Source organism: Amblyomma maculatum, chromosome 5 (genome assembly GCF_055883805.1).
Source record: "Amblyomma maculatum isolate TAMU_Amacu chromosome 5, ASM5588380v1, whole genome shotgun sequence".
Classification (NCBI taxonomy): Eukaryota; Metazoa; Arthropoda; class Arachnida; order Ixodida; family Ixodidae; genus Amblyomma; species Amblyomma maculatum.
The window spans coordinates 143,041,298-143,068,888 of NC_139348.1; the positions used below are offsets into that span (position 1 = coordinate 143,041,298).

The 27,591-nt window shown below is 47.5% G+C and overlaps 1 protein-coding gene across 1 annotated transcript in view; it reads right to left on the reverse strand.

Annotated features, from left to right (window-relative positions):
• Positions 1-26,571, reverse strand: part of LOC146189816 (uncharacterized) — an 86,411-nt gene extending 59,840 nt beyond the window's left edge. Inside the window, exon 1 of the mRNA XM_084604573.1 lies at positions 26,152-26,571. Coding sequence (XP_084460699.1) covers positions 26,152-26,159 — 8 coding nt within the window. The 5' untranslated portion in view covers positions 26,160-26,571. The remainder of the gene's footprint in view (positions 1-26,151) is intronic.
• Positions 26,572-27,591: the final 1,020 nt, after the last annotated feature.

Consider the following 27,591-nt stretch of genomic DNA (forward strand, 5'->3'; position numbering starts at 1 on the left):
GGAGAGAACAACTGTAAGCGTACAATATTTAACAACTGCCGCGGTCACTTAGCCTCGAAGCAAAAAATAAAAATAAATAAAAGGTATGGATTTGAAGTTTAAAGATGGGAGGGTTGTTGGGCGGCTTACTCATGGAGGCTGCTGTTGCCCTTTCGAAGTTCACGCGGATTACAAGGCCAATTGCCTCTTTCCATTTCCACAAAGAACGCATATCGTCTGGGGACGCGTTCGTTTACTTGATTTTAGTTGGAAAACCAGTCTGGTTTTAAGACGGAGTCGTGAAGCTGACAGGTGCTTTCAGAACAGAGGTTAAAATTTTTGGCACCGGTAGGCCGCGTATTTGAGACCCTTGACCTACACAAACGTGCGAATGTTCAACCATACGCACCTCCCTTCCGAAATCGTTTTATTGTTAATAAATGTTTTCTCCTCCTCCTCGTATTTATTAGAAGCTCCTAAAGCACTCAATTAAAAAAAAAATTCTTTCAGAGAAATGATGATATTGCAGAGAGCAACGTCCTCACATACAGCTTTTCTGAAAAGTCTTTATGCCAGAAAGGTTTACTTTCCGGCACTGCCTTCAGCAGTCATCGAAGCCAAACGGAAGAGGACCTTTTTCCTTCGCAAGAAAAGGAAAGGGGATTCCAACAGGGCTCTTGAGCACGACTGCGTACATACAGTCGCCATTAAATCTCAAAAATATGTAGCCCGGCCCCGAAAAAAAAAAAAGTCAGCGTGAGCCTCCCGGAAGTTGGCGCGATCCAAAGTTCTTAACCTCGTACCTATATAGACTTTCGGAAGCCATGTTATCTGGAGCAATAAAACGGGGTTCAAGCACTTCTCGCTCCAGACGACGCTCGGCGACCAAAGGTGCATGGAGGGTCCGCGACCTGGCCACTTTTGCCGGATGCAACGACATCCTTGTGCGGCGCTGTTAGCGGACCCTGCCGGAACGGAGTTGGATAGCCACGCAATGGACCAAAACGAAAAGGAACGAAAGACGAAACAACGACGAAAAAGGAAAAAAAAAAGAAAAAGGGCGGAATCCGTGATTAGAAAGCATAGGGGGAAACAACAAGGTCGTCGGCTATGGAGATTAAAGCCGACCCGGAATTTCGTCGGCGTCCGGGTCTCGTCGGTGTAGACGATTTAAGAGTGGCGAATACATACATAGTCGAAGTTATCGATGCGCGAAGGATGGGCGCGTACACACTAAACGAAAACGAATGCGCAGTAGGCGACAAACAAATGCACACCACTGAAGAAAAAAAAAAAGTCCATGCAGAATAAAGCGAAGGGAACTGCTATGAAAGTGACGCATAATACAAACGCAGTACAGATGATATGCAAAGAAAAAGATCGCATTGCTTTGGTGATTTCGCTCTCGGTATGGGCCCTCTCTCGCGTGAATTTGGATGGCAGAGTTTGAGAGTTATCCTTAGAGGAAACTTAATTTGATCTATTCTTATATTGTTTTCTTTTTCGAGGTACTGTAGTACATGTCGTACATTTGGCACATGGTTCTTTACGTATCTGCAGGCCGTCGTTATAGATAACAGTGTTAAGGCTTTGAATTGCAGCGTTCAGTAAATGGATGCTTCAACTGCGACGAAGTAATCGCGCTGGCTTCACTGTATAATTTGTCGAATCATAGGTACCACATTTCATGAATTCCTTGCTTGCTTTTTCATGTATAGGCCATGTCGTCCACAAAGCCAGCAAACATTCCTGATTCCGTAAGCGGTGGAAGAAACGTATACACAGGATTAATATATATATAGCCCTAAATTTTGCCAGGGACATCTGGAATAATGGCGGAGCATAATAAATAAAACGGTACCTCGCACAAAGAGACAAGGACCATACAGAAGGGACCAACAACCGCAGACTCGCGACTGATATTTACTGAAAAGCACGCATCTTTTATGGGTTCAAACAGTCATATCACAGACAAGCGCATTCCAAAAACCTGCCTTCATTTAGCTATAGTCTTATTGAAGGGTCACTTACATAATATTTACCCTTGCTTTCGATAATGAACGCTTGCGCCAACTCACGCGCAACCTGGTCACGACTACTCAAAATATCCGTATCTGCCAGCAATTAAGGGCAGGCATGGTTTACAGCGTGCAACATCCGGGCATGTGAAGCAGTGCAGGGTAAATTCCACCCAGTTTTTTCTTATTTCACTGGAAGCTGACATTCCTTTAGGCGATCATTCAAGCATTGGCCCGGCCCGTCGGACCTATGTACTACACGCTTCCACAGGTTACGGGAACCTTATGCATAACACCAATCAGGCACCAGACGAACTGAGTGGTATATGACGCTTCACTGAGTTCGCCATACTCTTCTGTGAGGACATGATCCGAGGACATAATGAGGCCAACTTGCACGGGGCGGAGAAAGCAATCGGCACACTGTAGCAGTTTGCCACATTCTTCAGATTGTGGGAAACCCTGTGCACATGGATACAACTGCTGGACTCATTTCCTAAGAACGGCCACATTATCTCGGCACGTTCTAGCTTCCAATTCGTACAGAAGCTTCTCTGCCATTTCAACAATGATCGAAATGGATATTCAGTCTTAGTCATCCTAATGATCTGAATATTGAGGCTCTAGAGTAGCAGGCGTGCGCAAGACTTAGACAAAGTTGGCACTATCGTTCCGGTGACCCGTTTTACAGACTTGGAACGTGCGGACATGAACGGTAACAAGTCTTTTGTGCGCGTGGTGAGTACATCCAGCACACGCGATCTGGTGTGCCATATGGCACCGCCCTGTGCGCCTCGCAAGGAATTGCTGCGTGTTATTTTTTATAAGAATTATGGGAAATCTGTCGCCACATGGAGGTCCGTTAGCGATGCCGCGCGAGTGAATGATCGTCAAAGGCGATACAGGGGGAGGGGCCCTGCCAACAGGGGTATCTGTTGTGCAATGCTGTCGTCGCTTCGGTGGCTCGATATCTCCTGGTGTCACAGTTGCTATGACAACCAGTGAGGTGCAAGCAAGAATTTTACTCGGCTCTGACGATCGTATGAGAGCTTTCGCACTGAAAAGGAGACGCAACTCCGCTGACGTTTCAATCCGGTCCTATAGCACCTCGTTTTCCAGCGCTGTACATCACGTAATTACCTAAACAAAGCGGCAAAAGGATATTTACTAAAGTATGAGTATAGTCTGTCCTTTTTTAGAGCTGAGATATAAGTCAGACACAGGCCAGCTGTCTGTCCAACAAGTAGGCTTGCTGACCAGTGATGTACAAAGGACAAATATTTTTCCCATACAATCCGAGCTACGTACTCCGAGCTACAACGCCTGGTTCGACACAGGCCGCATGCGCAATCTCGCCGTTGTGGCCACGCATGCTCCCTGACAGGCTGCATTTAAGTATGTCCGGCAAAACTTACGGGATATGCAGGAATGCCTGGGTCTACACAATCTCCGAAGGGAGCTTTGGCCGTGGCAGCGCTCTTACTCTGAATCATATTCGCCGGGACAAGGGGCGAAAGAAGCGCAGCCTTACCAGGCCCAACACAAAGAAACATCGGCAAGCCCCTGTTCCCCTAATCGTGCATTGACTCGTTGCATCGAAAAAGACTTCGGGGCATCCTAGGTTTGAATATGACTTATTTGCCGTCTGAGCGTGTTGTTACCTAAAGGCTCGATCAAGGCAGGGTATCGTGACCCCGAGCTGCTGAGTCAGCGGATTCAGATCAGAATACAACTCCCTCGCCCGGGTCCTACACAACTACACGATTGCCGTCTCGATAACACCTCTAAGAATAAGTTTCGCATGTTCACTTCTCCTGCTTCGGTGGTGATTTTTTTTTTTTTTTTAGCTTCCGAATGCACCGGATGGTGAGAGCGGCGAATAATCCCTCTGACGAGATAATCCGGTAATCCTTGCAGCCGCGCGTGACCCCGGCGAGTTTTAATCTCCTGCGGGGGTAAGGATCTCCTCCTGGAGGCCAGGAAACCACCGCGGCGCTGATCTCCCGCTCAGCTGAAGCGACACGTAGGGGCCTTTCTTTTCCGGCACCTCCGTGGCTTCCGACCCCGCGGAGCGTTGTTTACGCGACTGCAGTGATTGCGCGGTGGCCATGATGGATGAGCGCGATGGCCGCCGCGTTGTGCAAGTTATTTCTATTTTCTGCCGAGGTACGGCGCGGCGCTGATGGGGAAGCGCAGGTGTTGCGCTTCCGTGTTCGACAACAGCGCAACGGCCGTGGTGTGTGAGAAAGAAAACTCGTCTCTGACAGGGATATTTGTGAACGCGCAGGCGTAACTGAAAGGCAGCGCACATGGCGACTGAGACACCTGTGACGGACGTCCAATGGAAAGTATAAGTTATGACAGGCGATTGCTCAAACTGCGGCACACGAGGCGTACATACGCACTTTGAGTACGAATAGGCCTGTAAGGAAATAAAAAAAGAGTAATATGCCCTCCAGCGCGCTTCCCGTCAGAATTTTCCTAAGGTAACAGATGAGCGCAACCAGCAGACGAACCACGGATAAGGTACAAAGACGGGCGCTACACTAATAACTACTATATTCTTCTTGGCAACAGCACATATATAGAACTTTTGGGCTGGTTGACATATATTTTTCTTGTTTGCTTCCACAAGGGTGGCCTGAGGTCTACATATGCGTTGTTCTCAAGAAGCACAAAGTAGTTGTTAGTGTAGAGCCTGTCCTTGTCTCTTCTCCGTGGATCACCTACTGTTTTCGCTCATCAGTTACGTTAGGAAAATTATGAATCAACTAGCTCCAACCGAAATTTCAATGTAGTCCCTTTTTCATCACTGAGGATGCGAAATTCTATGGTCGGCAATGGAAGCGAAAACAGTTATCAAGAATTTACCCAAGGTTTCGAATGATTCTAATTGTTAACCTCATGATTTCTAGTGTCGTGGCCAAATGTCTTCTGCGATTCCTAGTTACATCAAATGATAGTCATTTGAGAATAGAATATGCCTCTATTGCTATGAGTATAGCATTCTGTACATTTAGTGTGCAGAAATCGACTCCGGTGCCTGAAAAGAATACCTTGCTTCTATATAGAGTGGGCAACAGGGCATGCAGGTTACTCTATTTTTACTCCCTTATATATAGGGTAATTCATGTTTAGAGCAGTAATAGACGGAAAATAATGTCAGTTTCGAAGACGACCGTTACCAATAGTAGGGGTTTCTTTTTGGCTGAAAATGATTAAGCTTGGAGGTTGTAATAATAGTAAAAAAAGAAAAAAAAAAGAGAGACCTGGAGGTAAGAAATGCCTCTGCGATCATGGTTTCTCATTAATGCGTTTTGTCAGCGCCAGTTGTTCATGTATTAATGTTGTCTGCGATGCAATGAAGAGGCTCCATCAACTCCTGTGCGGAGCCGCACACGAGCGGTTCATTGCTGTAGGTGACGTCACGTCACGTGACGTGTTGCGCCAACGCTCTCCACAGCTCGATCCTCACTTCAGACTTGAGTTGCTAACAGCTTCGCTGTATGGTTAGCGGGTGTTGAATTGTAGTTACAGTTGAAAAAAAAAAAAGAAACGAGATGGAAAAGGCGGAATTATATCCTACGCTACGCAGTGCACAGATAAGCCGGAACACAGTTGAAGGCCCTATGTGTGCCGCCGCTGTTTCGACGTGTCCATCCCACTATACGTTATCGCCACTGTATTGTTGAATCAGTATAGTCAATGTAATTCAGTTGCATTTGATAGAATTGAGTTCACTTCACTTCACACTTCGCGCATTATTCCGAGGACGAAAATGCGCTGACGAAGGTTTGAAGGTATGCTAATATTTATTCTTTGGATTTGCAAGAAAAATTCGCACAACGCCAAAGCATTGGGACGGTGCTGGTTCGCATGCTATTGCGATGAGGCGCGTCAGGGTTAGACAGTGCTGCTTAACAAGGCAATCTTGTCATTCATTGACAAGGAATCATCTCTCCTGTCGAACTGTGGTTCTCGCTTATTACGGCACATTGAAGAAAGAAATATGAGCTAAAATGTATGGGTTAGAGCAAGTGAAGAAAAAAAACGAGGTGGCAAAATCTGTTCATTGGGCTTTTGCAGTAGACGACAGTGGCAGTAATCACGCGTCTTCATGTTTTCGGCACCTTTTTGCTTTCGCACGCAAGGCAAATACTTATTGGCTACTACTACTACTACTACTACTACTACTACTACTACTACTACTACTACTACTACTACTACTACTACTACTACTACTACTACTAACTACTAACTAATACTACTAACCAACAATCAAGCAGCCAGACACCTGACAGAAGAACCATTCTGTTGCAGAAGCAGTGACTACACCCAAAATTGCTTTGGGGATGAAAATCCAGTCTTATATGCTGAACGAGGCCAGAGAGCAGACCAACTGTAATATTGCCATGTCTGGAGAGTACAGCGTGTCACGAATTGGTTAAGCGCAGTTTCGCCGTCTTTGAGGGCACTTGCTTTGCCTCCTTTCACTATCCATAGCACGAGCAAAACGCGTAACTGGTACAAAAGGTAGTTAGCAAAACTGCTATAATAAAATTTGTCCGAAAGTCGTCCGCCTATTTTTGGGCTATAATGAGGCGCATATAGCCATTTTCCCTATTTTCATTCATTTATTTGTCGGTACAGCTGTCGTTACAGGCAAATGCGAAGCAAGAGACCGAGCAGTACTGAATAAGGACCTGAGGCTAAACGAGACATACTTGTGGAGCTCAGTAACTGCATCTCGCTGAAACAAGTGTGCCGTGTTAGCAGGGCACTAGACTGGATTTAACGGCGCCTCTTTAATGCGTACTTTCAGCCAAGCTGGTCCTTCCTTTTGGAGAGGAAACAGCCTATATATACTGCGCGTGTGACACTGGCAAGAACAACCTTATGGTACATCAGTCACGCTCTCCACTCTAGCCTTTGACGTCACAAGGAATAAACGCTTTGGGAGGAGGAGATGCATCTGGGCAGACACAACCCGTTCGTTTTCCTTCCAGAAGGGTCACGTCGCAGGGTCAAGTCAACTGCGGGAGTCGTTCCGCACTGGAAATCGTAAAGCAGCAGGGACGAGCTGCCGCCACTGCATCCACCTCCAACATGTTCGTTCGGCGCCGGCTAGACAGTTTTGCCTCAGTCAGCGCATGCACTGTGTGGTCAAACTCGCAGGCAGACGACACAACTAGAGCGGAGCAGGTTAAAAGGAAAAAAGCAAGCAGTTGGCCGCAAAAAGATGAGTGCACGCTCGACTCGCGTAGCCACCGCGGTTTAAAACACATAAAGAGAAGCCGCACGAAAAAGAGGTATAAAAGGACTTCTAGAACCTTCAGGGCGGACTTCAGGGGGCAACGCGGAGGGAGAGATGCGATGTTCTTCACAGGATGTTACGCCTGCCTGATTCGACCGCCGCATCCTGCAACAGAAGAGCGTCGTGTGTGTCGTCTGCTTTTTCTTGCTTGCTTGCGTTGCTGCAGGAATGCACTCGGCTTTCGGTGGCCTGCTGTCTTGTACTTTTTTCTTTCTTTTTTTTTTTTTTTTGAACGTCTGCGATTCTCCGCGAAACAGACGAAGGCGTACGCGGAGGAAGCTAGAATCGAAAGGCGCGAAGAAATGCGGTCAGAAAGGAATTTATTCTGGCGGCCCAGGGTCCCCAAAGTGCATACGGAATGGAGAGGGGGAAGGCAGGAGCGAAAGACAAACTTTCGGGCGAAGCGGCTGTCGAGAGATAGAGGGAAAGAGAGAGAGAGAGAGAGATAAAAAAGTTGGCAACACTGTGAGTGTCTGCAATTTGTCGTTTCTTTTGGCAAACTCGTTTTGGTGTCAACAAACTGCTGCTTTCTCGACGCAACCGCATCTTCGCGGTGACTCCTTAACCAGTCCCGACGTGTTCAACACACCCTATAGCTCCCTCTGAAGGATAAGGAAAAAAATACAAGTAGTGCAGTGCATGAGGACCTCCTCAAGCGTGACTCCGTATTCGCACTAACCTAGACCTATTTCGGAACCGGGGGACCTTGTTATATGACAGTGAACCATGATTATGTCGACCGCTGCTTCCAATTATGCGTCACTGACTGATAACTATGACTAAGAACGTTTTCTGTGTGTGTGTGTGGGGGGGGGGGGGGGGGCACGGAAGCTTCTTCTTTCGTTTTCCTTTAGACATTGCCGCAGTAGTTTTCTTAACTTATCAAAGCTAACGATATCATCATCATCATCAGCCTGACAATACCGACTACAGGGCGAAGGCCTCTCCCATATTTCTCCAATGAACCCGGTTCTATGCTAGCTGCATCCCCTTGACCCCTGCGAACTTCTTAACCTCATCCGCCCACCTAACTTTCTGCCGCCCCCTGCTACGCTTTCCTTCCATAACGATATAATGTACAACATATAGTAACAGTGGCAGTAGCATCGAAGTAGTCAGCAGTGCATTGGAGCCAGATTATCTTAGCCTATAGAAATAAGCCTTATATGGCCTTTATTAATATAAGCCTTATAAGGCTTATATAATATATAAGCCTATATGATATACATAAGTTGAAAGGGTGGACTACAGTGGCGGTTACTGAACCTTTAAAGCTGCGTCACTACTTCCGTATGCCGCATAAACACCCCTGATTTCTTTAGTCATCTGCGTGGTTCTGAACCAATCTTGCGAAAATCAGGAACCATCGAGAGCCGAATCTATATAGGCCTTATTATGCATACATTTATTATATGCATGCGTACTGAATACCTTGCACGAAACAGTATAGTGACTCCCCAGCTGAAATTAGAGACATTTTTTTTTTAAAGTTGTCTTCGCAGGAGTGTGATTTCCGACGTAAACGGTCTTTAACAATCCTTACAGACTCACAAACAGCATGCCGCAACTATCTTCGCGGCAGAATCGGGCACAGAGCGCTCCGCATACTCCGCTCTGGGGGCCACATAACACAACGACTACCAAACGAAGAACCAATCAAGCATACAATAGTATGGACGCCGGCACACGCGGGAGTAACAGGGAACCAAGAGGCGTACGGGATAGCTCGAGGGTACACTTATTACCGAGCATCCAACGTAGGCGACCTCGAGGGGAACGAACCTGTACCCCAAGATTATTCGGCGATACTAAACCATTACAAGGGCTGCAGAAAGCGGTACCCACCACCACACAACTCCCTTAGCAAAGAGGACGGAGGCAGCTGCAAACGGGCTCGTACCCGAACCTACACGTACTCAACAAAATGTATCCCACACAGTACACTGACAAATGCCCTTGGTGCCAAGAACCACCCACACTGTACCGCACAACGTGGGCATGCCAGAGGATAAGCGTGGTACCCGTTATAAAAAACCCGAGTGCGGAGCAATGTGAGGGAGTGCTCTCCAGCGATCTCCGAGTCGACCAAGAAGGTCTGATTCGGCGAGCACAACTGGCAGCAGCATCCAGCGGAGCCCTGGACTAAGGGCAACCGACCTTTGTCTTAGAAGATGGACGAAGCCATCTGAAGACCGCAGAAGACAAGCCAATCTAGAGCTTAATAAAGTTTTTCACCCACTCACACACTCCGACGTTTAATACATTTTATTCTTTTTTATTTTGCGCCTTGCAGCCCCCTCAGTGCTATAGGTTCACGAATTACCGCAGGCCTCTTCGGAGAACATTTGCAAAGGCCAACAACCATTCAGCGACGCTGACGAGTATATAGGCTACCACGGTAAGTACACAGAAAGTCACATTTATCTATCGCTGATCAGCTCCGGTTGACAGCTTTCGATTGCGTGCCATAGCGGACATAGATATATAACCGCATACACTTCACGCGACTTTCAGCAACACTCGCCTTATCCCACCACGACATCTCTGAACCGTCTCCGGCGCTTTCGCTCGCTCGTCTATGCCCCATTACACGAGGAACATACAGTCGGCCTCCGGGCAGGCATTTACACATGTATAGGACGTTCGCTCCCGAAAGTGAAAGTGCCTGGAGAAGGCGCACGCCTCAGGCCGACACTTTATATCACCGCGGGGGCCACCTCACTGGCGGTGTGTGCACCAGTGACAAGCTCGCGTATTTCTTTTCTTTTTTTTCCTATAAGCGAAAGTCAATAACGAACCCGCTACGCACAAAAAGCGGACTCTAACGAGCTCGTGTCCTGGACCAGTAGGAAAAAGTGCTGCCGGCGAGCTCGGAAAAGGCAGGTTAGGGTGGCCACGAAAAAGATGAACGGTTATTGCGAGAGCGCCCCCACGGGTGAACACGCGCGGCCGGTGTAAATAACACACCTTCGGGCCCACCACAGTCTCTCTCGCTCAGGCCGATAAAATAGCGACACGAGGGCGCGCGACCAGGCTCTCGCAATGAAAAGTGATGGCGTCGCTCGCCTTGGGTGCAACGGCCAATCTTGGCATTAAAATGGCTCCCGTCACCGCCACCCGCCGCCGCCTGCGGCGCGCGCGCTCACGGTCCGTGTCGTCTGCTTCGGGCTCTTTCTTTCTTCCTTCCTTCCTTTCTTTCTTTTTTCTGCGTGCCCTCTCGTAGGTGCTGCGGAAAGTAAGCCGTTCATCAAGCGGCGGCGGCTCCTTCAACTCTTGTAGTTTCGTATTTGCGATTGCGACGCCCCGAGACGTGTAATGACCCCGGAGCGACCAGCACCTCCGTCCCTTTGCTTCGGGCCGGCGGAATTCCGGGGTCTCTGTGGGAAGGGCTGCGCGCTACTGGGAGACCACATGCAGCATTTCACGGAATGGTGCCCGAATCCTCTTCTTCGCTCATTCTTTCCCACTACGCGGCTGTGCCTTTGGCAAAACAGGCATTTGCTCTCAGGTAAGCTTTGGCCTTAATTATTTTCTTTTTGCTTTATGCGGGTGCCTACTTTGTGCCTTTATGGCTGCGTCGGCGGCGGGCCGGCGTCGTCTGCAAAGGACAGAAGCTCTCGGTAGTCGTCTGCTTCCCAGTGTGTTGGCTTTGCGGTGCGTGGCACCGCCTTTTCACTGTAGTGGTTCGTCAAATAGTAGATGGCTATGTTGGCGAAGCCCTCTGGCACCACTAGGATTGTCGCTCGGCATGGACTTATGTGAACATATATCTTTGCGCCTGCTGTGAGGAAACCGTTATCACAGTACACTTATAGAGAGGGCTTTATATTTCCTTCCATGGAAGCTTGGTAATATATTCGTAGACTACCGTGGTTGCTACTTTCCCACGAAGAGTGCAGAGTGGTTCCGTTTGTTGCGTTCCCTTTACTGAGATTCCATCTGCTGATCCTTGTCCTCACACTACTCACTTAATCAGTGATTCCTTAATTTGTACCTCAATTATCCGATTCATTATCATCAGTATACCTCCTAAGCTACCACATTATGAGCAAGATCACGCAACATAATTGTAAAGCCCTGCTTTAACCAAATCATACCATCGTGCTTGCGTGGCCCAAGAGTAGCGTGTCCGAATAGGGATTCAATGGTGACGGAGGATTCGATCGATCCCCATATGATCCTCCCAAGCCAGAGGGAAGGCCTAAGCTGGCAGCGTCGGCTAGTTCGGCCATGTCATGTGACCTAGCGACATTAACCTGCACACCAAGCAGTGCCACGAGGCAATATTACCCCCCAGCTACCACCCGCTAGAGCAATGCTCGCAATTCAATTTTTGGCTCCCAATAAAGCCAATGACGACAACTCCGATGCTGTGTTATCCGGACTACGCATTCGTTAATAGCAAAGAGAGAGATGGGAAACCCAAACCACTAGAGCTTTACCAGGCTTAGAGCTAATACAAGATGCAGAAAAAACACGAGGCACTAAAAAAAAAACGACTATGGGCGACTTAGCGCGGTTAGCCTAAATGCGAATGCAACGGCAGTTTTAACTTCGGTTTCGGGCCACGCGCACTCATTAGCATACTGTTGTAGTCTACCCCCAGACTAACACGCACACAAAACCTCGCTTTTTAGCCAATCTGAATGAACGTGCCCTGCATGGCTTAATAGTAGTGTGCTTGATTCGGGGCCAATGGCTCCAACTGGTTTCGGTTTTCATCTCAATAGTGCGACCCATGTTGGAGCTCCTGGCAACAGCCTGTTTCAGACATACAAGTATCGAAGAAATCGGTGAGTCCGGGTTCTAGTGCGTTGGGCACTAAAAGAAACCGATTTAAAGAAAAACGGGATTTAAAAAAAAAAAACATGTACGAAGCAAGAAATTATCTCTGAGTACAAAGGGCAATTTCTTTGTCTCAGAATGCAAATGAAAGATACGCACATGGTCACTGAGGCGCGCTGGCTCAGTGGTTTTGGCGCCTGATAGCTGAACCCAGTTAAGGACGCGGGATCAAATCCTGGCCGCGGCGGTGGCTTAAGCAAGGCTCCCGTGTGCTGTGCGATGTCAGTGCACGTTAAAGAACCCCAGGGGGTCGAATTTTCCGGAGCCCTCCACTACGGCGTCTCTCATAGCCTGAGTCGCTTTGGAAAGTTAAACCCCACAAACCAAATCAGATGGTGGCGCAGTGGTTAAGCTGCGCGAACGCTGCGCCGGAGTACCCGGGTTCGCACCCGACCACCGGCGGATGCGCTCTGATGGAGCCGGAACGGAGAGTCGTCCTTGAGCTGTGCGTTATCAGTGCACAAAGTTCTTTAGTTTGTCAGTGGACATTAAAGACCCCCAGTTGGTCGAAATTTCTCCTCAGCCCTCCACAACTCCCCCTCTTTCTCTTTCTCCGGCCCCGCAGTGGTGGTGCAGTGGTAAGACGCCCGACTACTGAGCCGGAGTACCCGGGTTTAATCCCGACCTCCGGCGGCTGGGGCCCCAAACGGCATTAATCCCTCTCCCAGTCAATTAAGAATGTGCACCGCCACCTCTGGATCCATGTCCAGAAGCGGGTGAAATAAAACTAACCGGAGCGCTTAATTAATGTTCACCAAGAACGATTAGTCACGATGAGACTGGCTGCGGTTGATGTCTTTGTCTACTTAGCTCATATGAGAGGACTAATTTTTCATTTGGACAGTGATTCTTACGCCAGCGCGGTTGTTAAAAGAACAACCCACGTAGCACTTTTAGTCCTCAGGGTCAGCTCCTAGTCTGGCTTTCCTGTACATAGAGATTAGAGGCACGTTCTGAGCACGCTTGCTGCTCGCAGGTGGTACCGGAACCTGTTCGTTGCCCTGGCTAGATCACGCGCGTGAAGCTGTGGATGATGCTGAAGGTGCGAAGCCTGAAAGATTTCAACGAAATCCATTTAAACACACTCGCGTGCGTGTGATTGAACACAAAGCGGCTGACAGTAGCCTGCACTGAGCACGGGTACCGGCCTACGCAGCAGAAAACGCATCGCTTATAGAACATCGCCTGTTAACATCTTCCACGGCTACATTGTAGGGGCCCCATGCTATGGCGCTTACACCGAACGACGGCCGTAAAAAGGTCTCTCGAGGACATTAATCTTACGGCACTACGTCCCACTGTTCGTAGTAGAGGAGAAGTCGCAGAGGCTTGCAGAGCAATCAAGCAAGCAAACATGTAAAAACAAAACCCGTAACAACACGTGCAAAAAAAAAAAAGCCTAAAACGTAGCTTACATTGCCCGTAAGCAAGCTTGTCGTCCATTCCGGAAAAGGTCATTCATCAAGTGCCTGGTAATTAATAACCTGAGACAGGTAACGAAAGGGTATAGAAGGATATCTTATGAGCGTATACTTCCAATAGTACATCTGTATGTACATATGAACTACTCGGCTTTTCCTGCGGGTGGTGGAGCTGGTGAGTTCCGGCTTTCGTTTTCTTGTTAAACCTTTCATTGACCATCGTACTTTGCGCGCTGGCGAAGCCCTTGTACGCATTGGGCACTGTGTACGAAGTAGCAAAACGTCGAAACGAAAGTATTTGAAGGATCGATTCGCTTGAGCCAGTTGCGTTTCGGAGCGGACTTGTTTGGGACGCACCCGCAGTTTTCTCTTTCGGCGGAGCTCGAGAAAGAATGCTTGTGTATATACATTTTTGGCGAACCCCTGGCAAAGTATTAATCGCTTAACGGAGGATTATAACAACCCTTTAGCTACACGTCATTTGGTCCACGCAGACGGCCCGCTTCGAGACAGCACTGAGATTATTATTAACGGCTTCGGCTGCGGTCCCTTAAGCGCAAATTAATTACTGTCGTCGTGCGCCGTGAGGGCCGCTCCTTTCTGCACCGCTGTTCCCCCTCCTCTTGTTTTGCTGTTTTGCGTTTGTTTTCGGGCTTCCGGCTCGCATCTATCTTCTTTTTCTTCTGATTCGGCTCGCTATAACGGAATTCCATCAGATGCCTGTCAACACTGGCAGTGCGGCTTTATCGTATGCGTTTCCTCCTCGATCCCTCGAAGATCGTCTGCGGGGCGACCACAGTGTCGTCTGCTGCAAGCCATCTTCGACCGCGTTCATTGCCCGCAAGAAATGGGATTTCTGTTGCTGCTTTTAGATAGGCCGGCTATTAACTCGGAACTTCGAGAGGAAGGCAATTAGTCTGCTCGGAAGATAACCAAGGCATTTTTTATTTATTCATTTCGCTTGCCAGCCGATTTCATCATGCTCGTGAGTTGTTACCGCGTCTTCTGTTAACGCCATCCCTCTCCGGTGGTTTCGGTGTCATGCCCTCCGTCCGCTAGGGGTCGCTCGCTCTTCGCCATTTTGGTACGAGTTAATTAGCGTCCTCGAAAAAAAAAGTGATAGTTATTACGTGACTTCTTCATTAATATCTGTTCTGACACGTCTCCTACGCCGGGCACGCGTGTCTGAAGCTTCCATCCCATCTGCATATTAATACGTTGAGCCCTCCGCGCGGTTGGTGTACTGCGTATAAAAAGCGCTTTGCTACGGTTATTAGCAATATTAGCCTGAGATGAGGTGCGCTGCTTTGTAATATAGCCGCCAGAAGTATAGTGTACGAAGCGTGCATCGTCTGACCGGTTTCAGGGCTGCAGCACTCTAATGTTACGGGCGGTACAGGATCAATACATGTCAATGATCTTTAATTAACCTTTCCGGTCTCTGTATCTCGTAATAAATATTTGCCCTGTCGAACGGACTGGGATTTACATTGTGTAGCAAATTTCACAAAGAAAAGCGCCTGATACTCTAGGAATACTGGAAGGTTAATTTATTCAAAGGCTAATTCCCACCGGTGACAGAGCCTAAACCTTCAAGCAGTGTACTGGTGCACCAATAGGGGGAGAAAAGACGAATTTTGCTTTAAATTCGGCTGATGCATCCCAGAACGTGAGCGCAATCCTATATTTTCTTATACATTCATAGTCTAAATGAATTTGCTAGTTTAAAATGTGCGCTGATAATCTAGTTTCTCAAACATATATAGAAGTTCGATATTTTTACTTTTTTTGGAGTGCAGGTTGCCGTAATGGCAAAATGGCGCAAACGTCAAGATTGTATTCCACGTTCACATCGTTCGAGCTTTGATCATTTTTACTAGCTTCCTACGTGCGTGCACGCTCGCTTGCACGCATGCACACACACACGCATACACACGCACACACGCACGCACACGCGCACGCACGCACGCACGCACGCACACACACACACACACACACACACACACACACACACACACACACACACACACACACACACACACACACACACACACACACACACACACACACACACACACACACACACACACACACACACACACACACACACACACACACACACACACACACACACAGCTCTCCCAGCGATGCCAGATGTGGCAGCTGCGGTGCCATCTGCTGGATGGATGGATGGATGGATGGATGGAATATAGGAGCGTCCCCTTTGAAACGGGGTGATAGCAGTAGCTATCATGCTCATTTTTCTCCATATATCTTAATTATTGATTTAGAATGGTTAACTAAACCATCATTCTATTTATTAAATTTTTGTTCCTACATTACTAACATTATGTCACTTCTCTGCTTTTAAGCCACCAATCTTCCAGTCGTTTTTTGCTAGTTTCCACCGCCGGTTTATTCACCCGGCCACTGGTATCTCTAAACCCCAGAGCTTCAGGAACAGTGATTGCGCCTGCATCAACTTCCGGATGGATACCATTACATTCTAGTATAATATGGTCAATTGTTTCACTGGAGTTTCCGCATACAGCCCATGCGCCATCTCCATTGTTAAATTTCTTTTTGTAGCTGCGTGTTCTAAGGCACCCTGATCTAGCTTCAAAAAGTAGGGCACTGCCTCTTGAGTTATCAAAGAAATCTTCCTTCCTGATCTGCATTTTCCAATTACGGTATAATTCCACACTCTATTTCTTTTCCATCGAATTTATCCAATTTTTACCTTCTTTTACCTGCTGTTGAGCGCTAGTGAGCGCCAACTAGTGAGCGCCAACTTAACCTTGCCAAAATGCACACTAGGTGGACTGGAGCTTCTAAGAATAAAGCATGATTATCCAATGCTTGCATTGTGCTGTCCTCATATTGGACCACCTTCACACCAGCACTTTAACGTCTTACAGATAGGCAGTCGGAGCACCCAATTATGACGTCTGTATAATGCACATAATTATGAGCAGGTGTTTCTACGTCAGTCACGGAAACTGCTGGTTTATGGTGCAATCCATCACATACAGGTCCAGTGGAGGAAGCAGCTCGTTTTTCAGCACGGACTGCCAGTCAGGTTCTACGCTGTGCGATGCGGCGGTAATATTTTTTTAAGACCTCTGTAAGGCAGGAATCGTGGTTGTCGAAGACTGGGTAGATGGAAGCCAATATGGAACGCAAGGACAGAATTTTGGAATTCAGCGCGGAATGACTGCCCAACCATGCGCTTTAATTTACGTTCTCAGAGGGAGATTTCCCCGACTTACGCAGATATTTTAAATCACTACAGAGGCAGCAGGTTAAAATACCCTCCGCCCCACAAGCGACTCACACAAGAAGAAGCGACCAGCTGGAGAAGACTGGCACCTTCCACAACTTATACATTCTAAACAAAATGTTTCCCACACAGTATAGAGATAGCTGCCCCTGGTGCGGAGACAGTCCGACCCTATACCACGTCACATGGGAATGTAAACACAACTACACTTTCCACAAACAAACTAACCCGAGTGCGGAGCAATGGGAGGGCCTGCTAACCAGCTGCGAGCTCACCGCCCAAAGGGCATTGGTGCAGCACGCATGCGAGGTAGCCAGGACCAGTGGAGCCCTGGAATGAGGGAACCACCCGTGCTAAGGAGTCTCCAACGGTGGCGAAGAAGCGGCTGCAGGAAGACTCTCCGAGACTAACCAAAAGACCTCAATAGAGTTTTTTTCACTCACTCACTCGAAGAAGCCTCTCACTGAGCATTTAAATACTAGGACCCGAGGAGTCACCTACCGGGATCACAGTCTACACAGCAATCATTTTTCCGACTCAGTCTATTGGTATTTAACCGTGAGTAGTAGTTGGATCTGATAGCTTGATGACTGCACAGCAGCTAAACAAGCAATGCCGTATATTTTCCCCTTCAACTTAAACACATTCACGATTGCTCTCAGAGTGTTTAATGTTTATCACAGTGGGAGTAGACAAAAAGCATTAGGCAGTGCTATCTGTTTCACTCTTGTTTGTCTGCAGAAGAATTAAGGGACTCAGTAGTAGTTGACATGGCATTGAAAGGACACCAATCTCGTTACCGTTCGCTTATTACGTAATGGCCGCGTGATTAAACCTTGTGTCACGCATGATTAAGACGCAGTTTCTTTCTTTTCGAATGGAAATGCGTGGTCTATAATCGTAATAAACGGAATGAGCAGAGTGGCACAGTGGCATTCTGGCTGGATTCAGACTGATCATGCGATTACGACTGATTTCATCGAAGCTTTCATGCGACCTTAAACTTGCGCTTTTGGACTGGCAGAGTGTAAGATCGGCGTCACTGGAACGTAAAATAACTAGATCACTCCCAGTCGGAAAAAAATACAGAAAATTTTTTGATGTTACGACAGAATTTCTGTGCGGTTTTTGACGGGAAACCTGTTGTGACAACAGAACATTCTGTAGTAACATCAAATATTTTTGTAGTTACAACAGAAAAGTGCAACAGAACTATAGACAAAAGAAAAATACCACAGAAAAACTACAGAAAAGTACTACAAAACTAGAAAAATCTGATTGTTACGACAGAACTACAGGATATTTTGTCGTAATTTTGGCACAGTTCTGTAGTTTTTTTCGACAGGGCTAGATTGCCTTACAGGAATCGCTAAGGGTAAAAAATGAAAGTCGGGGGCCGATGGTACACCCGGTAAAAGAAGAAGAAGGTGAGAAAAGAATTAAAAATTCATTCGTTCCGAATTTTTTTTTATATAGGATGCGACACTGCCTCTGCGCAAAAGAAAACGTACGTAAACTGAAATTGATGGTTAACCAGTGAGTCTACTCTGATTGTGGCTCTTTGCTACGAACGAAACACGTATATCAAATCTACGACAGTGTTCAAAACAAAAATAGAAAAGCAGCTGCAGAAAAAGTTTCTTTCGTTCTGTCTGATGGTGACCTTTTTCGCACATTCACACGAAAAAAATGCGCTCTGAGCTATTTCTGGTAACCGTGTATGGGTCGCGCATTTGTTCGTTTGTACGTATGAATAAGAAACTAAGCGTTGTGCGAACATGGCGTGAGCGTGAATGCCGAAGGGATATGCCTGTCAACGCTTTTCTTCACCTTGCAGGAAGAAGGGTGAGGGTTAGGGGTGTAACTAGGCCTCCTCGATGGCCCGTGTAAAAACGGTATACGTCAAGCGTCAGGAAACAGCTGAGTGGTATCGATGTGTAAAAAAAAAATAATAATAAAAAGGCAGCCGCGAGAGGGCGCTGCGGTATCGCAGGCCTGCGCCGCCATTGCCAACACAATCCAACGGTCGATTACTGCGGCGGATAATGCAACGCACGAGCCGCTACGAAGGAAAGGTGAAGAAAGAAGGGAAAAACGAAATAAAGAAGAAGAAAAAAAGCGCCAAGGAAGCGATGTAAGGCGTGCGGCGCTGTTTCCCGTTACAATGGCCGTGACCCGATGCTGTCAATCAGTTTCAAAAATGGTTTCTTGATTTTATGCCCTCCCCCTCTCTTTCCCTGTTTTTCTTGGCCTTTACAGCTACTCCCGTATGAGTAACAGCATCAAGATCAACACTGCTGCAGCGCCTACTGGCGCGTGCTTGTGCGGCGGAAAGGCGAGGGAGGTCCCGCGGGCGAAACAGGATCGCTATAGGATCAGACGACAGGCGCGAGATGCGGCGTGCAGATAGCAGACGATGCGCGAGTAAGCAGACGAGACGGGAAGAGAAACAGCGCCCATCGACACGAGCAGACGAAAAGCAAAGAAGCGAAGCCTAGCCGTTTTTCTCTACTTCTTTACGTGTTCTTAAGAAGTTCTTTTCGCGCGTGAAATTTCTGGCATCACTTAAGAAGAAGAGGAAGGAGAAGTCGGGCCAGGCGAGAGAAATGTGGCGAGAAGGAAGGTGGCGAAGGCTGTGCCCTCCCTGGGATCTCACCTGAGTTTCTTTTTGCCGCGATGGTGGGGCACGGGCGAACTCGGGCGCTTGGGACGGAAACGCCGTGAAAAAGAAGTATATAATAAGATAGAAAAGAGAGAGAATAGCAAGACGGGTGCAGAATCTTAGGTCATGGAATCTCGGCTATGCCTTCGCCTTGCGCCCTTGCGCGGCTTTGCTGAAAACGCTGGCCACCTTCGAAACTCGCGAGGCAAGGGGAAAAAAACGCAAAGAAAAAGTTGGGCCGAGAAAACTGGCTCGCGCTCACTGCATTAGTTGCATATACCCCCTGGTACGGTGTAGAGAAAAAAGATACATTCAAAAAGGCTGAAGGAGGGATGATACGGGGCGCGATCCGTTGCCTAACGGTCTCGGAAGTCGAAAACGTCTCCACTTTAAAGAAGAAAGCACAGAACGATGGCGCGTTTGCCGGGGCCGCCGGAGCAGAAGAAAAAAATAACTCGGGAGGGTACAGACGACACTCCGTCCGGGCTCCCGCGTGAAGTGAACCGACACACATACGTGCACACATCAGTAGTTGGAGGAGCCGGGGGAAGGGTGGATAAAACGCGTCACGAAACGCATATTTGGAGACAAAAATACAAAGAGCAGCGCTACGATGGAGGCGTCAGGGGACATTAATGGAGAGCCGCGAGCGAAGACAAAAGGTGGAAGCGGACACGACGATGCAGACGACGACGACGCCGCCTTCCGTCGGAGGGCGCGCCCTTCACACGGTAGCAGCGGCAGACGATATCTCACCAACGGAAGCGTGCTGATGCTCACACGCACGCACATGCGCACTTACGGGTCGTCTGCTCACACGGTAGCGTTCGCGACGAGGCTGTTGGCTTCGCGCCCCCTCGACGCGCTTCTATTTATCTATGTGTTTATTTGCTTCGCTTAAGATTTATTCGCATCATCCTAGACGTTTGGAGACGGAATCACCGCCATGACCGCCCAAGAAGACGCCCGTTTTCTTGATACGCGCAATTCAGCGTAATAGATGTTTTAGAAGGAATGAATGATGTCTGAAAGGCAAAAAAAGCAACAATTGCAGGGCTTCGACGAAAGAGCCGGGGGTGCGAACAGGGTAGTGTGTTGTTGCGGATAACTGTGTGCTAGGTGCATAAGGAGTTGCAGTTGGTTTCGCTGTGTTTGCAGATACGGATATTCTGTGTATTCCTAATGATACAATTCGAAATCTATCCAACGTCCGTGATAAGCTGTGATATTTTAAGAAACGCTGGTGATATTTACAGTTTGATCATTGTCGCCTTTCTAACGTCGACCTTCGTTACACTTGTGTTGTTTAATAAGTGCTTAATAAGTGCGGGAAGAAAATAAAAAGGAATGATGATAGGAAAAGGCAAAATGGTTAACCGGGCATAACGACCGCAAAGCCGGCAGCAAAGTGAAATCAAGGGCACTCGTCAGCAGGCATCATCAGGGGTTGCATACAGTCGAGAAATTTTCCTATCTACGCGCGCGATTGGGATTTGGCGCACTCTTGGTGTAGTGCATATTCCAGTCTCTGTTTATCGAAATATCCGCCCGATATAATCCTCTTCCTTTCCTTCTTGCTTTCTGGCGAGCAGAGATAACGATCAGTTTTGCCAAACTCCGCTTTTCAGTGTATGCGTCTGCCTTGAACAGAAGAGAACGCCCAGAAGACCCTAGCCGGCACCTGCACAGTTTTTGAGCGTTCTCGGCAACCCTTGGTACTACTGGCCAGGTATTCCAACTGAGTAGCAAATGTTATGTGCTCTTGGCAGTAGCCTAATGTATCAAACATAACAAATTTGGCGTGATTGCGTCTCTGGTGTTCGAAATTCAAATTGAACTGATCGAACTTATGTTCGATGTGCGATGGCTCAACAGTTACTTTGCCGCTGTTACCACATCGACAACGATTAACTATCTCTAGGACTAGCACTGCCTCTAATGGCCATGTCCACTCCCGGTAGAAAAGTTTATAGGGTCATATGCCCTTACCTTTCCCAACTATCGGTACCTGTAATCAATTTTCGTTGGCTGATATCCCCTTAAATTTCACCAGCCCTGAAAAAAGGCCACTACAGTAGTCGGACTAGTTCAGGGCGTTTATTATTTCTTTGCTCACCCGTGAACGTGGAGAACTGGTAATTGCGTAACCACCGAATAAAGATCCAGTGGTTACCTTCGTCCAGTTTCCGCGCGTCAACAGGTAGAGATGCGACCAATATGCTGAAAAATTACCCACTGATGACATCGGGAGATATTATTTCCAAATTAAATGCTCGTTTTGAGCAGGCCTGGCGTATATTTACGAATATCTGAGGTGGCCTGGCAGTCGGCTAACCTTCTAGTTTTCAATCAGCCCAAGGGCCGCACGGTACATAGAGGTTGGATGGGAAGTTTCGTAATCGGAATTACCACTGAGGCCGCCCTCGGCGACTCTGCTCCAGTACCATTCTTCTTTAGCAGTGGGAGGCCGTGTTGGCCAACTCAGACCCGGCCGTGCAGGTGGAAGTCAGTCTAGGACTGATGGCCCCTCTAGCACAGAACCATCTGCACGTGCTTTTGACGAAATGAAGTTTTCGCACCCATTCATCATGCTATGATGCTATCGGAGACCTGCAGGTCGTCATGTAGCTGTGTGACTCGCGTTTACACACCCGCAAGACGTACACGTTAATATATTTCCCGTATTAAGAGCTTGTCGAAGTTACAAAATCACGAAAGTCCCCGCTTTGGCAAAGGCAAACACAGAGCGCGTTACATATGGAGATATAAAGTGTAATAAAGAACGGGAAGGGACAGAAGTAGCCTCACAGTGAATATAGCCTAGACGAGCCCGTGAAGGAAGGCTGAAGGAAGGGGTTAAAAAGTCAGAAAAAAACAACAACAAAGTTTACTGTGTATCTGTCGCCAATTTCCGTCATTGGCGCCACGTCCGAAAGCGATGTCATTCTGTATTTTATTTCTTTTTAGCTCTGCGAGCACTCGGAATAAAGCCGTGCGGAAAGGACAGAAGACGATGAGATTCGAGCGTTGATCTTTTTTCTCCATGTTTTTTTTTTTTTTTTTCTATTTCTGCCGTGTTCTCCCTGTAGGTGGCACGCGGCGTGTAGCAGTGAACCGGATTACAGAGGTGATAGCGACTCCCGACTTGACGCCACCGACACAGCGGCGCCAACTTGTAGGCGAGTGTGGCTGCAGCTATAAAGATGCGGTCGTACACGGCGAAACGGAAAAGGAAACGAGGAATAAGAACTCCACCGCCAACAGTCTGACTCTCAATGTTCAAAGGGCGGCGAGATTCTGCCGATATGTCCACGGAATAACAATTTCGACTACACTGGTGGTCCCATGGTTTCTAAAACGAAATCTGCAAAGAACAGATTCGCAAATAATATGAAACTTTAAAAAAGTGTTCAGTGCGCTTGTGGAACGGGTTTAAATATGGTCGTAATGTTTAGTTTGTTTTGCTTTTTTGCCCTGTTTCGACTAGTGAAAAAAAAGAACAATACAAAATTCTGAGTGACCTAACAAAGTTACTATATGAAAGTCCTTAGGTCCGCATGCAAAGAGAGCCAGGGTTTCACTGCAGAATTTTCTGAAGAAAATCTGTAAATAGTGCATGTATTTACTTTTTGCAAGGAAGAAAGTTTATAACAAATAGTTTCAGAAAAAAAGAACAACCGGCACCCTTCTCTCTTAAACATCCACACACTCATACACGCGAATTTGTCCTGTATACTCACACTTATTGTGTTTATACGCATGATGTATTAACGATGTACGGCGCATTTAACGCGACTTAGGCGATCTGCACTGACCTCGAACGAATTCGCGTTGCATGTCTTTCCGCAGGATCCACTTGTTTATACCAACTCCTATATTTGATTGTTCATACATACACAAATACCTATACTACTAGCAATGGCTGGGAGCATCGTCATCACTGCAGCAACGTGCTGTATTCCCTTGAAGAAAGATGGTATCAAGTTTCATCTGAGCATGTAGCTCCATATAATTGCCTGTTACCTTAGAGGCCTGAAAAAGGCAAGCTGACTAATTATCAAGAGAGGAAATAAACTAGCGACATAATCAAATAGACCGTATACAATACCTATAGGTTCAAAGTGGCATACAATACATAAACTTTGTCTTGTTTTGAACGTTTTGCGTCATCGCAAACTCAGCAAGCATCCCGAGATTATGAACACACTTATCAATAGACGCCTTTGTTTAAGAATAGGGTGATAGAAATAAATTATTATTATTATTATTATTATTATTATTATTATTATTATTATTATTATTATTATTATTATTATTATTATTATTATTATTATTATTATTATTATTATTATTATTATTATTATTATTATTATTATTATTATTATTATGTTTGGGTTTAAGGACCTTTCCTATAGCTACGACCCTCACGACTTGGAGAAAAGCAAACAAACAAACTGCGCGATAGGAGACGTTAACTCGAATTCGGGCCAACGGCATAAATTTCAACGCATCGTCTGCAAGAAAGCAGTTGTGAAAGATCGCACAGTTGCTTGCTCCGCCGGAGGACCGAAGCTGGTTACGGCAACGCTCACGGCGTTTCTTTAAAACGTTTATTAATGTTGCTCTTATTAAAGGGAAAAATTATACCTTAAATGTTCTTGCACCCGCTGTGACGTCATCAGCAAACAAAACTCTAATTGAAAATCGATGAAGCTGCTGCGACAGTATGAGCAGGCCCGCCTAACTCTCATTCGGAGCACTAACCACAAATGGGCCCAAAGGGACGTTGCCCACTTAATCGACAATTTCATAATGCGTGCACTCTACGACATTCGAGTCTTCCAACTGATTGACACTACAGCCTCTTGCTACGGAGTAATAGGACAACACTCGTTAGCCGTAGAGTGAAGGAGCCGACGAAAATGTAAGGCAGCTACCGACGAAAGCGTATAGTAATGCGGAAAATGCAGACAGTTACCTTCTGCATCCCAGCGAGATACGTAAAGGGTTCCCGAGCAATACGACGTTCAAGGCTTTAGTGCATGAAACGCTAGAAAATTCTCTAGGACAGAGTCTTGGAGCCGTAGCGAGGACGATGAAGTCAAGAGAAATCTTGAGAGTAAATTACCGGCAATTTTCCGAAATGTTCCGTCCGCTTTCCACCCCCCAGAGCTTTAAGTGATATTAAAAACAACACGGTAGAAACGCAGCGGTTTCGTTCAACAACATCTGGACTACTCCACGCCTTCTGAGTTGGAAAGTCTCGAGCTATGTCTTTTGATTGGTATACGTTTTGTAGCGATAAACCAATTACGTACGAATAAGAAACCATTGCCGTCATCCTCATTTTTTCGTTCGGGGCTTCCAAATGGTCGGTGGCAGTATTGTGCGCTATCCGTGAAATTAAACACTGTGAATCGAAATACAGAAAAGTTTGGCAGGCGTCACCAACGGCCGCTTTATGGTACCGCACGGCAAGGTGAGAAAGCAGCCAAGGCGGCAGAACGTATTGCTAAGGCCGAAGAACAGAAGTGTGCGAAGTTCAGCATTGAGATGCCTGGCACACGCCTAAGAAGCGTCCGTATACTGACAGCGGGCTATGACTCCATGTTGTACATTTCACATTTGCGGCAACAATCGGCGACTGGATGGGCTAAAAGATTGTTTTTCTCACAGTTGCTGGATTGTACTTGCCCAGTTACGTATGTACCGCTCTATAACACTCGTTACCGCTATTTTCGAAGCAAATGACCATATTTTATAACGTTTCATGCAGTGATCAGAAATCAGCTGTTGATTTCAACGCACGTTCCCATATTTTGCACGTAGTTCCCACACATTTCAGGAAAAAGAAACTCGCGGCCTGGAGAACACATCACAAGAGCTGACGGCTCACTTTTTGGAACTTGTTTCACTGTTACCGTAATACACACCATGAGAGCGCCGGAACATCTGTATATACATGCGCCCATTTTTTTTTTTTTTTTTTGCCTTTCCTGCAGTGATTGTCAGTCAACCTTGGCTGCGTTCTTAAAAGGAGTACGCACAGTGAAAATGGCCAAAAATTATTTCTTGCCGTAGTAGCAAACTTTACGCTCGAAGACAAACCCCAATAATCAGTAGAACGCTATACCGAAACAGGTTTGTAAGACTAGCGATATCGCCCGCGAAGAATAGCTGACGCTTTTTAAAACGACCTGTGAACGACAGAGACCGCATGGCAGCCGCGCGCACGCATTTAAAGGAAGAGCGCGAAAAAATTCACGAAAGAGAAGGAGGCGTGCGTCCCTGTGATTACGGGGCCGAAACCTCAGTGACCGCCCTTGAGGAATTCCTTTAAAATTATCACTCCTTCCAAAAATGATGCATGGCTTGTCAAGTCACGGTCGCAGCTCGCAGGGCAAGCGGCCGCTCCGAGCGATCCAGGGCACCACTAGCCACGATTGATGCGTTCGGAACCAGTCATCACGTGATCGCCGCCACAAAAGAAGGGGGCCCAAAGGGTCAAAGAGAGAAGAATAATAAAAATGCTGGCCACGCGCGAGAATCGGACACAATGCGGGATCATCCACTCAGGCGTGCTGCAAAAAGGACGAGGAAAACGGATGAATGGGGCAGCCAGCAGAGCTTACCTGAACATTTCGACTTCTTGTGTGCGTCGCTGTACGCGCTACGGTTATGTCGTCCGGAATGTAGCGGACGACGATGAGGGTCCGGAGCGTGTAGCAGACGACCTCTCGGATTGTAGCAGACGCGCCGACAATACGTGAGGCAGAGGAAGACGGAATAGAGAGGCAATGATCTAAAGAAAAAAAAAAGAAAAATCCCAAAGCTCCTCTTCTTGTGTGTCAGGACGGCGCACCAAACAACTTCCCGAGTCCGAAAGATGGGCCAAAGAGCTCCGTTTCCGCGGTACACCACACAAGCACACAGCCGCTGCCGAACTCCGGACACCACGCCGGTGGGAAGCACCACGGAGGAGGCCCTAGGAGAAGCAGCAGCAGGAGCAGACGACCAGAGGCGAGCGAACCGCTACTCCCCGTGTGATGATGCGCTCGCGGAGCAGACGAGAAAACTTCTCGGAGCAGACGACGCGGAGCAAGCAGAGGACGACGCGCGATGCACGCCGGCCGGTCCCCTCCTCCTCTTCCCGCACCCCTCTCTAAGCAAGGAGAGGCGCTGTCACCTCCTCTCTGCCGGCTTGCATCCTTTCTGCGCTCAGCCATTTTATTCTTTGCACGATGCTTCTCTCCCGCGCTTCCCGATCCTCTCACCGGCGCCAGCAGTTCGCAACGAATGACCCCCCGATTGGTCCGGGCATGCCATGACGTAGAACGCGATTCAGCACGCGTTTTTGCTCTCGTTCATGACGATGTGCGAGCCTCCAGCCCGACTGGGCTTAGTTGAAACTTGCGCAGATAATAGCTTCTTGAAATTCGATAAGGTGGAGACTGCTATAGGAGGAAAGAGACTCACCTACGACGGGTACTTCCCTGCATTGAATTAAAACTTGACGCTTTCTTGATCGATATGCTTTGGTGGGACTTGGGACTTGGTTGCGGCTAATTGTGCGGCTACCACATTGTCCATTTATCCACTTAATTTCTTCCTTTCTTAGCGTTAATTATATCCCGGCCCTCTACGCACGAACCAAGGGCCCAACATTGGTACTGCTTTGGCGATGTACGGCCCAATATTGGACCAGTGCACCGCCAACACACCCCAATACTGAGGCGATGCATGCTTCTGCTGCCTGATCGCTTAAACACTTATTGCTGCTCGCTTGATCACTAATTCTTTAATCGATGGCTATATTGCCTAATCCGTACGTCTTAGTACCTTGTCTAGCTACCAGATTAGGAGGAAAACCACAAGATATAACGTTAAGCTCCGCGTGCTACAGTATTCGAATGTGCTTGCGTCGCCTAGCTATGATCCGGTAAAAAAGTCCCCGGAGTAAATGTCCCCGGAAAAAAGGCCCCGGAAGAAGCGTCTCCGGAAAAAAATGTCCCTCGTCACCAGAATGTCTGGGAGGTGATTCTATTGACGGCTTCTATATTGGGAGGTTCCCC